The following is a 13,551-nucleotide window of genomic DNA, read 5'->3' on the forward strand; positions in this document are numbered from 1 at the left end:
AAATGAAATCAGGTGAAATATGTGACATCATTTAACTCAATTATCTCATTACTTTTTTAGAGATAAGTTGGTCTTTTATGGCACACAAAAGAATGAACTCATTTCCTCTTAAATATTTAAAAGCTTTCCTTTCACAGGATCATTTTTCAGATGAAAGGGAAATCTTTAAATACTCAAAACAGTGATTTTCTATTGAGTTGGGAAGCAATTTTTTAGCTAAATAAGTTGTTGAAATGAACCCATGGAATGAACATTTCTTTAGCATTTCCCTACACTTGACCAAGGTTTTAGTCAACCCTATAGCTGACTTGTGCTTATAATTTACAATTGCATATGTATGATTTACCATACATTTCTTGAAAATACAGTGGCTTCCTTTGACAGTTTAGAAAAACTTGATCACACATATAAGTAAATGTATAAGTATAAGTATAAGTAAATGTAGAATTGTAAAACAAGCAGTAAGAAAACAAGCATTTGATTCTTAATCACGTTCTCATTTTAAAATTATTTTCAAATATTAACACTTAAATTTTAAAACTGGAGTACATAGTGCTTATTATTACTTAAAGCCATCCTTAGCCAGAAAATGCTTCTTTTTTTTTCAGTTCTTATTTATAATGTTTCCAATATTAGTGAAAAGGTATTGAACCAGATTTATTCTATTAGATAATATTTCAAATTTTAATAAAATCTTCCTTTTGGGGTGGCGCCTGGGTGGCTCAGTGGGTTAAGCCTCTGCCTTCGTCTTGGGTGGTCATGATCTCAGGTCCTGGGATGAAGCCCCACATCAGGCTCTCTGCTCAGCGGGGAGCCTGCTCCCCCCCCACCCCCTGTCTGCCTCTCTGCCTACTTGTGATCTCTCTCTGTCTGTCAAATAAATAAATAAAATCTTTTTTGAAGAAAAAGTTTTGATGAATTGTATGTATGTTATCCAAAACTCTTCAGTTTTATTGGAATTGCTATTATTTGAATATTTCTAGGGAAAAAGGGGCAAAGTTATAAAGCAGTAATTAAAATTACAGGATATGGTAATTAAGTACTATTCGTGTTTTATATAAATTCATATTAAATATGAAATGCTATTTTGATATAAATTAACTGAGGCAAGTATCATTTTGTAGTTAAAAGCAATGATTAAGAATTCACTACAACAGTCTGATGAAAGAATATTTTTGTTTGGTCTTCACAAGTAGGTATACTTTTCAAGAATAAAACACTACATAGTTAACCAACTATTCTCTAAAAAAATAGAGAATCATTATAAAGTAGACTATCTTTTCCATCCTTTAGAAGGAGAATAGAAATCTGAAGGCACCTAGTTAAACTGAATTTCAAATGTTCTGAATTACTCAGGGCACCAGAAGCAGGTCTTCAGCAACCTCAGTCCGTTTAAAGTGTATCATTTTTTTCATTCATGGTCTACTCAGCTGTCCTCAAAAATTCATTTCCTTCATGCCCTTTTTGCATTTTCTGAGTCTCATTGCCAGGAAAATTATATAAAGTCCTGGCAGTAGGTTTCTGTAAGTTGTTCTTCATTAATTGCCTGAGCTTCTAATCCTTTTTAAAAATTGCATTTGTTTTCTAATCCAAGCATTCATCATTTTACATTCTACTCTTCCCTTCCAATGCTCTCCTTGTTTATTTTTTTATGAGGGTTAAAAGGTGTAGCGCTCTTTTTCTGTGTAAAGTTTCCTATTTATAGCTCTCAACTGTTTTGTTGGCTCTGTTCTTAACACTGCACAATGGCACCTCTTTAATGGACAGTACGGCATAATGAACCTTTGTTGACTATAAAATGAAAAGTCCAAGTTGCGAGCGGCAGAGCCCCAAAACCTCATCAAAGTTAGAAGGGGCTTTGTTGGGCGTAGTGTCGGTGAAACATATTTCTCTATGGAAAGATCTTGATGAAATAGATTCAGGCTCAGGGCATAACCATGTTATTTTTCTTTGCTTTCTTTTATGCCATGTAGTGGTGGACCTGAACCTGCTAAAGGAGGAGGTACGACTCTACAGCTGCACACCGCGTAACTTCTCAGTGTCCATAAGGGAAGAGCTAAAGAGAACCGACAGCATTTTCTGGCCAGGTTGTCTCCTGGTTAAACGCTGTGGTGGGAACTGTGCCTGCTGTCCCCACAATTGCAAGGAGTGTCAATGTGTCCCAAGCAAAGTCACGAAAAAATATCACGAGGTAGGTATACCCTTTTTCTCGGGTTCCTTTGCACCTTAAAAAAAAAAAAAAGATGACAAAGTTGTGTATCTGAAATGAATTTTTGTTTAGGAGAAAGGCGTAGCCTTCATGGAAAAAGAACAAATAAAGTTGGCAAAATAGTTCATGTTTTCTTTCTTTTTTTTTTTTTTTTTAAATCAGGACCTTGAACTCAAAAACCCGGGCATTGAGGATTTAGCAAGCTTGTCCTCTGATTGTATGACATGGGTGGTCAGTGACGTTTTCATCTGTCATACAAAAAAGAGTAAATGTGTTTGCAGGGGGGAAAAATGAGTGAAATTTTTAGCTTTACACATTTCAAAATATGAAGGGAAAATATTTTAAAAGACACATTTGTCTCTGTTGGAGAAAGGAGATCTTTGATACTTATTTTTCCACTTGGGGCAATACAGGAACACAAATCCCAAGACGACATATTCACAGTTATACCATTCTTCCTATTATTCGTGTTGCCCCAAATAGCATGTTAAGCCTTTTATGGATTTCTTTCATCTCTATTCTGTGGAATAAGGAAAATGTAAATACTAAATGTTAGTAATGATTGTTTATGAGAGCCTTGGGAACCTTAGAACTTACTCCAAATTTTTGTTAGTGCCATGCCCACCCTTTCTCCAGCAACATTGTGTAGCGTTGTACATCAGGAAGGAAACATTCTTGATGAAGCAACCTTAGATTTTTGTTTGTTTGTTTTAAATATTTTGGTTATTTAGTTGACAGAGAGAAAGAGCACAAGTAGGCAGAGCAGCAGGCAGAGGGAGAGGGGGGAAGCAGACTCCCCTCTGAGCAGGGAGCCTGAAGTGGGGCTTGATCCCAAGACACTGGAATTATAGAGGTAACCTTAATTTGCACAAAACGTTTACATTATACCACAGTGAAATCGGCCCTTCTGACTTCACTTCGGTATAACTTTATCTCATTACTTTGTATTTTTTTCCACTAACCCAAAGAGTAATACAACATAAATATCTGCTTAATAAAATCATTTTTCATGTGCATAAGGACATCAATAAAACCCTTATCTGTTAGCTAAACTAAAGCTGCCCGGGGTCCTAAAGTGCACTTTACACAGCAGGGCTGGAACCCCTCACCCCCCACCTTTCACCAGTATTGCACTGGCAGCTGATAAATAGGGACAGAAGCACTGGATCCCAATCGTCAAGGAACACTGTTTCCATCCTAGATCTACCATTAACTTGTAACCATCAGCAGGATACTTAACCTCTGTTCAAATAAATGTAAGATACGATAACCTCTTAGGTTTTTCCCAGCTGTATTATTCCCTGACAATCAGTCAATTGCCATTTTTGGAAAGTCACATCCTAAACTGGCAGTCTGTGATTAAAAAAAAAAAAAAAAAGGACTGTTTACCACCAGTACTCATGTCCTGCTTTCATTTCTGCATTCCATGCTTCTAAAGACCCTGTGCTGGGAACGGTCTCTTCTCCCCTTTCAGGAAGGCGATGATCATGAGCTTGGTGGCTCAGGTTGCTCCAGCCAGGCTGTGCTCAGAAGCCCGCCTTGCTGCTGCTCTATGAACCCGGAATCTGAGAATCAAGGAAAAACCCCTAATATGGCAATTCCAAACAGACTCAATAAAATGCCTTAAAATCGAGGCAGGCATTAGAACTGATTGGTGACTAGAAAGGCTGTGATGAGAACAGAAATTAAATGAGAGTGAACTTTCCTCACCTAAAATTGTCTAGTTGTGGACTTTCTGAAACATATCACCATTAACTACAGTGTATCCCGGGACCCGGAGGTAGCCAGCAACATTTGATTTATAGTCACTATCTTAGAGCTATAAAACCCAGACTAGTCAGAGTAGCTTTTTTAAACCAGCTTATCAGATGCCGAGCCTACATCATGTTTTTGGTCAGCTCACTCAGTCCTCAAGTCAAGTGGATCGTCATCTGTCCTCTACTTACAGATTTCATTTCAAATAACATTGGTTTTAGGGTTGTTAAGAAAGTTGCCACAGAATGTGTGGCATCTGTTTAGTGGCTCAGATAAAACTCTTGGGAGGAAAGACTGTGGGCCGTGCTTGTGAAACTCCCTGGCCCTCTTCCAGAATGACATCATTCCTTATTCTGTAGTCTTTGGGTGGGACGGTTATATATGCATTATCTGTACGTACACACAGACAAGTATGGATGGTTATCTAATTGTGTGACCACCTAAGACAAGTTTCCCACAGATATCTCTAATGCATGTGTGTGGGGAAATACTATACTCCACATTTCTCACAAATACCTCCAGTAACAATCATGTCTTAATTTTTTATAATGCTTTGTAGGAATCATTAATTTTTCTGTGATAGGTTTTTATTAACAAATTACCTTATGAAAAAGAAAAGGGCTTTTATCTATTTGGTGTAATTGATCATTTCTGAGCCTAGATTTTTCTCAGTCTGATGTTTTGGAGGTAAGTTCTGAGTTTAGTACTACTGCTCCTAAATAAATGAAAATTTGGGGGGGTACCTGAGTAGCTCAGGCAGTTAAGTGTCTGCCATAGGCTCAGGTCGTGATTTCAGAGATCAAGTCCCTTGTCAGTCTCCCTACTCCTCAGTGGGGAATCTGCTTCTCCTTCTGCCTCTCTCCTGTCCCTCAACTTGTGCTTTCTGGTGGGCTTTCTCTCTCTCTCTCTCTGTCAAATAAATAAATAAACTCTTAAAAAATAAATGAAATTCTTTTAAACATTATTTCAAATAGTTCTAAAATCATTAAGTCACTGAGTACCATTAATGTGGATCTAAAGACTAAACTCATTTAAAGTGAAGCCTGTTTGGGGCCCTAGTTCTTTTTGATGACTGTTGTTCCAGTTTTCAGTTTAATGATTATTCTACCTCAGGGAGAACACAAAAGCAAAGACAGAGTTTAGACACTCTAATTTTTCTCTGCTTCATCTATCTCTATTATACCAGCTTCCCTAACTATTAAGCTGAATTAGATTCCTTGTGTCACTACAGATATTATAGTTATTGTTTTGGTTCCTTTACCATTTTCAGTGGGTTCGACCACGTACCGAAAATAAGTCTAGAAAATTAAAAGGTTCATAATATATAGGATGATATTCTTGTTACATGTTTTGATATTATAGGATAATCTTACTGTTGACAAGATTCTTACTGCTTTTATATTGATTACCAGACACTGTTTATTGGAAACCGTTCCCCCCACCCCGATTTCCTTAATGATTTTTCTGTCTCCCAAATAGGATATTTCAGAAAGCAAGACTTTACATATAAATGAACTTAGGTGTTACCTCTTCCTTGAAACATTTCCTACTTTCCTGCCAGTCCACCTTCTGTGCCTGTGTAGAACTTGAGAGATCGCTCAATGAGACAATTGTTGCTAGTTCATAATTATTGTTTATTTTTATTTTTTTACCAAATTGAGAACTAAGAAGCAAAGATCACATTATGGTTTAGTGCTTAAAAAAACAGACTCCAAAGCCAGACATCCAGCTGTTTAACCTTGGGCAAATGACTTTATCTCCTGTGCCTCCCATACCTTTGTGTTTCAAGTGAACACCTAACCCTCATATCCTTTTGTGAGGGTTCAGAGAGCTGACAAAACACTTAGAACTAGGTCTGGTACATTTCAAGCTGTTAATACATGTTCATCTTCATTCCCCGTATTGTCTTACTTTTCTTGCATGGATTTGTTTTGGGTAAAAAATATATATCTCAGTGACCTTTCTCTAGTAGTGAGGCCCATCTCCCAAAGTTCTGTCACACCCCAAATTTAATGGCACTTTGCGCAGTGTAGGCAGTGGTACATGTTGATCTATTTCTTGATGGTTCTTTCTATACTTTATCTAATCTCTTCCATCCCTGATTTTAGTTTTTCCCTGGATTATTTTTTTTAATGGGTTTGTAAAAATTTTATTGTACTTCTCTTTCAAAGTTGAGTGAAATGTGCTTCCGGCTTCTTTGTTTTATGGAATCATAAACTATATCCTGAAAACTGTCTACTTTCACATGATCTGGGACCTGTTGGTCATTTTCCAAATCTGTCTTTCTCTTCCCAAATCAAAACAAAATTTTGGAAAGAAATTAAGAAGGAAAGCCCTAATTAAGCCCCCTCCCATGTATTAGAATGTCTCATCTAAGATTTAGTATCACTAGAACATTCTGAGATTCTTCTGCTATTTGTAAATTCCACAAAGATCAGTGGATGAAGGCTGAGGTTGGGGTGCTTTTATTGGGTGATTGCATCCTGACGTAAGTATTTCTGTAGGAGAGGACAATTGTAGAATCATAGCCTGGCATGGCTGCCTGTTAGGACTGTATATGGTAGCTTCTCTAACCCTTACCTTTTATAGTCATTTTCTCCCCTACTAACTAGGAAAATGTATACAAGTGGGAATAGGAATTAAAGCCGTTGACTAGGCCAATATTGCAGTTTTTCTGCACTCAGCCTCATTTCAGAAACAATTTCTAACAGAAGTTTGAAAAGGGATAACACCAGTATCTAAAGACTAGTTAGTTTTGATGCCTCAGGTTGTTCAAAACAGTAAGTCAGGTACTGACACCTAAGATGGGATTCATAGTTTCATCCTAAGATAATACAGTCTTAGTAATTTTTGTTGTAGAATTGTGAGTGTAACAGAAAATCTGCTTTAAAAGTTTCCTGTTTCTCACAGTTAGCCCAAGACTTTGCAGTTTAGCTCTCTAGGAAGAAAGTTACTAAAGAAGTAGAACATATGGCTAATAATATAGTCTGAGTTTTTATAAAGTTATTATCTATCACTGTAACTTTAATAATTCATCTTTGGCCCAAGTGCAAATACTGGTTATGTCCCTATTCTCTCTAAAGCTTCTGTTCACTCATGTGTAAAATAGGAGTAATAATTCTAAATTACTTCACAGAATTCTTGTGAGTTAAAGTATGTAAAAACATTATTACAGTGCCTGGTACCCAGTAAGCATTCAAAAAATGTTAGCTGATTAACCTTTGATATGACCACATACTCTAAATGCGGTATACATTCTCTACTTTTCTCTTTTAAATCTTCAAATGGAACAGTCATAAGACTTGACTTGTGGATTAACGAATATTTCCGAGAAGGGTATCCTTTAGAAGGTGCTCTATGAAGTTATCTTTGTCCTGCCCAGAGAGCAGAGCAATTAGACCACCTCGTACTATTATGTGCTCTGGTCTTCGTTCATAATCTGAACAAACACAATTCCCGAAATGTTATTGTTTCTATTCTAAGAAGCACAAACACATATTGAATAGGTAGTTCTTAGCAAATACTTCAGATAATCTTTTATAGAATCCGTAGCTGTGTCCTCCTGCCACAGTGTTAAAAAGAAATATCTTTAGTATCGGAGTCTACTTTATGTTTTTATTAAAAAGCCAGACTGCACATTAACTTCATTTAATAGAGGCATCATTGTTATTAAAGCTCAGCCTTCCCTACAGTGGGCAGTAGGATCCAGCTGCCCAAAGTTAGCTGGGACGGAGGCTGATGCCTATGAAGTACATCTAATCCGTCACATCAAGTTTATAGAGGACTTGAAGTGTAGCCAAGAAAATTAATGAGTGGCATAATGGAGCAAACTCAGCTGTAGCTGATCGTGTTTCCTTCCGTGGTATGGTAGTATTTGTATCGCTTGGAATATAAATATTTGTTACATGTGTGAAAAAAGGAATGAGTGAAAGAAACCAACAAGCAGGAAAAAGACTGGGCAGTCGTGGTTTTCAAATACTTAATCAAGGTGACATTCTCTGCAGTATTGTCCAGGGGGTAAACTAAAGAGCACACAGTAAGACTTTGAACCTAAGGACTGTTCTCTGTCCTTCCGAGTGGCTGGTATTAAAAGGGCCTTTCTTTTTTAAAAGCATGCTGATCATTTAGGATCTCTCTGAGGGGTCGGGGAGCGTGTTCATGATGCCTTCACTAGGAAATTCAAAATTTTGTCCAAGTCCTCGTTGGGTCCCAAGATGCTTTCCTGATATGTTACTTGCCCATGAAATCCGAAGTCACAGACGTTGGCTGATTTTATAGATGGCTTCTCCGTTGTTCCCTTTCAGGTCCTTCAGTTGAGACCAAAGAGTGGTGTGCGGGGATTGCATAAATCTCTCACAGACGTGGCCCTGGAGCACCACGAGGAGTGTGACTGTGTGTGCAGAGGGCACACAGGAGGATAACCGCGTCTGCCGGTGCAGCCTCTCCCAGAGCAGTGCAGCTCCGTGGCTCATCTGTTCTAGAACTTGTGCATTATCTCCCAACCATAATCTCAGTTGTTTGCTTCAGGGACCTTTCATCTTCAGGATTTACGGAGTGTTCCAAAAGAGGAGACACCAAACGAAATTGGAAGTTGTGCAACAGCTCTGTTGAGAGGAGGCCCGAAAGACAGGAGAAAAGGTCTTTGGTCGCAGAAACAAAATGAAATGTTGTCCATCACTAGCTCGTTATAAAGTTGCCATGTCCTTACTCAGCTAGCTGTGTTGTTTATCAGCTATCTCCCCATGGTTTAGGCTAATGTCAGTACAGGAAAGAACTGTGCACACAGGAGTGGCTGATTCTGTTGCCTTGCTTAACTCTCAAGCTCCGTGTTCTGGGCCTCAAATTGCAGAAACCTGGAATTGTTTCCTTAGATCCACATATATAAACCAGAGTGCTCTATGTTCTACAAACGTGGTTCTTAAAAAAGAACTCTGTTGCTATGAATCAAACTTGTGTCGTGCTGATAGGAAAGACTGGATTTTCCATATTTCTTACTAAAATTGCTACCATTTAGAAGAAGAGAACTACATTCATGGTTTGGAAGAGACAAACCTGAAAAGAAGAGTGGCCTTATCTTCACTTTATCTATAAGTTGGTTTATTTGTTTTATTGTGTACATTTTTATATTCTCCTTTTGACATTATAACTGTTTGCTTTTCTAATCTTGTTAAATATATCTATTTTTACCAAAGGTATTTAATATTCTTTTTTATGACAACCTAGATCAACTATTTTTAGCGTGGTAAATTTTTCTAAACAGAATTGTTATAGCCAGAGGAGCAAAGATGATATAAAATATTGTTGCTCTGACAAAAATACATGTATTTCATTCTCATACGGTGCTAGAGCTTAGATTAATCTGCATTTTAAAATGCTGAAGTGGGAAATCAATAGAATTCGATAAGTCACAAAGACTTTTTGAAAATAAATGATCATATCTTCTACCCCTGTTATTGGAAATGCAAATAAAAAGCAACATACAAACATAGGCATTCAGATACAGTCGTGAGTAAACCCTAGCCCTTCCTTTGGGAAGTGTGAGCCTAGCTCAGAAGAAAAAAAGCACCTTGAAAAGAGACTGGACAGCTCACTGATAAAGCATACCCTGCTGTCCTGTAGGAACACATCCTATTTATTGTGATGGTCTGGTTTTATTATCTTTAAACTCTGCTCCATACCCTTGTATAAATACATGGATATTTTTATGTACAGAAGTATATCCTTTAACCCATTCACTTATTGTACTCTCTGGCAACTGAAATGAAAATCAGTAAAATACTTCGCTTGTACAATGCTTAATATTGTGCCTAGGTTATGCAGTGACTATTTGAATTAAAAATGTATTGAATCACCAAATAAAAAAAAAATGTGGCTATTTTGGGGAGAAACAGAGCGTGTGTGTATGTGTGCGCATGCGCAGGCATGAGCGCCCAAGATTTGTCTCTTGAGCTCCAAGACCATGAAAGAGATCGAGTTTCATGTTAACCGTGATTTCCATCATGCAAGGGTCTGTGTCAGTTCTAAAAACAGGTAGAAAAGCGCCCAAGTTTCCCTGTCTCTTGTCTCCGGTGTTTCGGAGCGGTTTTCTTTTTCTCACTGGTATCTGGTAAATTAAATTGCACCTGACTTGCAAGTTTCATGTGATTTTATGAAATGCTTAGCAATCGATTATACGGCAGTATGAAACAAACAAACAAACAAAAATCTTGTAAGTTCCCCCCATCTTCATTTTCAGTGGTCGATATTAAGTGGGATGAGCATGAATGGATGGGACACACAGACTAAAGGTACCTCCACAGCCCGCTTCAAGGGTGTGGCTGCTCACCTTCAGGGCGGATTTCCATTCCAGGCTTGTGTGTTAACCTCTGCCTTTCTGCCTGGCCCAGAAGGCTGGCGCCCAGAGCCCTGCTGTCTTCAGACTCCTCCTCTAGGTCTGGGCAGTTCCCTTTCTGGGCATTTTCCCACCCAGCCGTCCTACCCTATGCCCAGCCACCTGGGGAACAAATAAATACGTATGCACATGCCGTCTTACTGACTCACCTTTGCATGGTTCTGTCCCAGCCCCGGAGAGGCGTACTGGACGTAGCTTCATTGAGCTCCGCTGAAAACCCAGCGCAGGGTGTCTCCCTCTTGGTGGTTTACAACTCGCATTAGCATAGCAGAGACTCTACTAAATCTGGCCGTAAATGACCCGTGTAACTGCGTGATGCGGCGCCTCCAGCCACTGAACGGAACCCCTTTCCCTCTTCTTTTTGAGTATTTATTTTTCGCTTACTTAGTGAAAAGCCAAAACAAATTGCTTTGTGAAGGTAGCCCCACATGCTGGCGCCAGTGAGCAGGAAGAGGGTGAGGGCTCACAGCTTCATGCTTATTCACACGTAGACCTTCTATATTTGACTTGAAATAAAAAAAAAAGTCAGCCCAGGTTTTAATGGCACAGGTGACCATAGTTTTCAGAATCCCCAAAAAATATTGTCCATATTGACCACCACTGTGTTCTATGTGATATCTTTGATTTGTGCCCTTTGTCCCTTGTGATGGACTGTTTTGCCACCCTGTGGTTTTTGAAATAAAGACCAAACCTTAATTGGCACAAGGCAGGCTTTCATGTCTAGTTTTCATTTTCTATGTCTCATTCCCTTTCTCATCGAGCAGTAGGGGTATGCACTTTGGAAAGGTGCAAATGGCAAAGGAATGAAAATTTATACTGGGAAAATACCCTGGCTTGATTTTGTTCTTCTCAGTGCCTCCCTCTCTCCAGGGCATTTACTTAAGCTTGTGATTTGGTCTAAGGAAAGGCAAAAAATACAAGTTGCACTTAACATCATGTATTCAATATAATGAAATATCCTTATTTCCAAGAAGATTCTGACATTTTAATCTATTTTAATTATATATTGTACATGCATTTCAAGTTATAAAAAATCACTATCCTTTACATTCATAAGAAGTAAAAAACCCGAAAATATAATCAATCTCTTGCATTACATCTTATTTTTCCTTCATGCTTCATACGTAATCAATCAAGTCCCACTGGCTTTACCTTTCCAAAAATCTGCTTTGTTTGATTTCTGCCGCGTCTGCCCCGATCTAGAGCTGCGTGGCTCAGTGCCATTCTGCTGCTCACTCTCCTTTCTCCAGTTGTCTGGCCCCTGGTCTCACTCCCTTCTGATCCCCCCTTCACACCACGAATGGGGGTGGGGGGGGCACTTTCCAACAAATCTGATTATATCACTGGGGTGGAAATTTACAACTGAACTCTGTGAGATTAAATTGTAATTCTTTGCATGGCACTCAGAATTTATTATAATCTCATTGTTTCTACTCATTTTGCACCATCAAGCCTAACATACAGCTCCAGTGAATGAATACACCTAACAGTTTCATGACAGTATCAATACTTGCCCGCATCTCAGTGCTGGCTCACACTGTGCTTTTCATTGTTCCTGTACTTGCCTGTCTTGTTAGCTTCTTCTCAAATCTCAGCTCAAATGCCACTCCTCAACAAAGCTTTTTTTCCTTGACTCCCACTGGAATTAAGCCATTTCCCCTATGCTCCAGGAATATTGCAATTATACATATTATCTTATTGACTATAATTAACCTGCCCTCCTCTTGGTTTCTCAGACACCTGGTCTAATGAACAAATGATTTTTTTCCTTTTTTTATTTTTTTAGATATAGCAGTGAATATGATATCGAGACCCTCAAGATTCTAAATATCGCTTACAGATGAAAGAATTAGTACATAGGAGTTTGGTATATTTTATTGTAATCAATCCAGTCTACTGGTTTTGTTGGGGCACTTGTCCCCATGATTACAGCAGGCAGACAAGAACATCCTTTATCTCTTGAAGTGACATAATGATTTTCCTTGAAACTACATGTTTGGTTTTCCAGTTAATGAGTTTTCTACCAACCGTATCTCAGTTATCACTTCTATTCAAGTTAAGGACATTTAATAATTCATTTATGTATTATTCATATTTTGGAGACATCCTATAGTATGATTAATTTTTGTGAGTCAGAATTTAAAAGTCTTTAGGATGTGAAATACAGACATCAGCAATTGATGATTCATAGTCTACCTCATTTACCTCCTTTGACTCATTTTGCATCATCAAACCCCTTGTACAATTCTAGCGAATACTCACAGTTTCCCGTAAATGCCAATATCTCTGCATTTGCTAGCACAGGCTGTGTTCTCTTTTTGAAATACTGTTCCTGCACTTACCTATTTCAATAACTCCCTCTCCTCTCTGTCAAAAGGTTAATTACATGCTTTTGTACTCTACCTCAGAAAGCAATTGGCACAGCCACCTACCCCAAATCCAATTTCTTTCAAAACTGCCAAGTCCCTTACAGTGAGTCTTACTCACTATACATCTAGGTTAGTTTAAGGAAGAAATCTAGTACTTTGGCAGGAAGTTTATTTTAAGATTAATAACTATCATTTTTTAAAATTTACATATGCAATCCCAACCACCTTTTTTACAGAAATTGGAAATCAGATCCTAAAATTCATTTGGAAGCTCAAGGCACTCAAAATAGTGAAAAAATCTGGAAAAACAACATAGTTGGAGGACTCACACTTCCTGATTTCAAAATTTACTGCAAAGCTATAGGAATGTTGTGATAAATGTAGTTAAGTTTAGATTTACGGAGCAATGGAATGGAATTGAGAATCAAGAAACAAACCTTCACATTAGTAGTTAATTGATTTTGACAAGGATATCAAGAGAATGCAATGGTGAAAGAGTATTTTCAACAAATGTGCCAGGACAACTGGAGATCGACATGTAAAATAATGAATTTGGTATCTCACACCATATACAAAAAATTAGCTCAATGAATCAAAGATCTAAATGTCAGAGACAAAACTATGAAACTCAGATATACAGAAAAAAATGTTGATGGCTTTAGTTTAGGCAGTCTTTTCTCAGATATGACACCAAAAGCACAAGCCAAAAAAGAAAAAAATGAAGTGAACATCATCAAAATTAAAACTTTTGTGCTTCAAAGGACACAATAAAAATAAAAGATTACCTGCATATTAAGAGAAAATGTTTGCAATTCATATATTTGGCT

The 13,551-nt window shown here is 37.9% G+C and overlaps 1 protein-coding gene across 1 annotated transcript in view; it reads left to right on the forward strand.

The window, feature by feature from the left end:
- Positions 1–11,057, forward strand: part of PDGFC (platelet derived growth factor C) — a 202,797-nt gene extending 191,740 nt beyond the window's left edge. The window contains exons 5-6 of the mRNA XM_032332696.1: positions 1,974–2,191; positions 8,269–11,057. Of these exons, the coding sequence (XP_032188587.1) occupies positions 1,974–2,191; positions 8,269–8,385 (335 nt within the window). The 3' untranslated portion in view covers positions 8,386–11,057. The remainder of the gene's footprint in view (positions 1–1,973; positions 2,192–8,268) is intronic.
- The last annotated feature ends 2,494 nt before the right edge of the window (positions 11,058–13,551 follow it).

Source organism: Mustela erminea, chromosome 2 (assembly GCF_009829155.1).
Source record: "Mustela erminea isolate mMusErm1 chromosome 2, mMusErm1.Pri, whole genome shotgun sequence".
In the NCBI taxonomy this organism is placed as follows: Eukaryota; Metazoa; Chordata; class Mammalia; order Carnivora; family Mustelidae; genus Mustela; species Mustela erminea.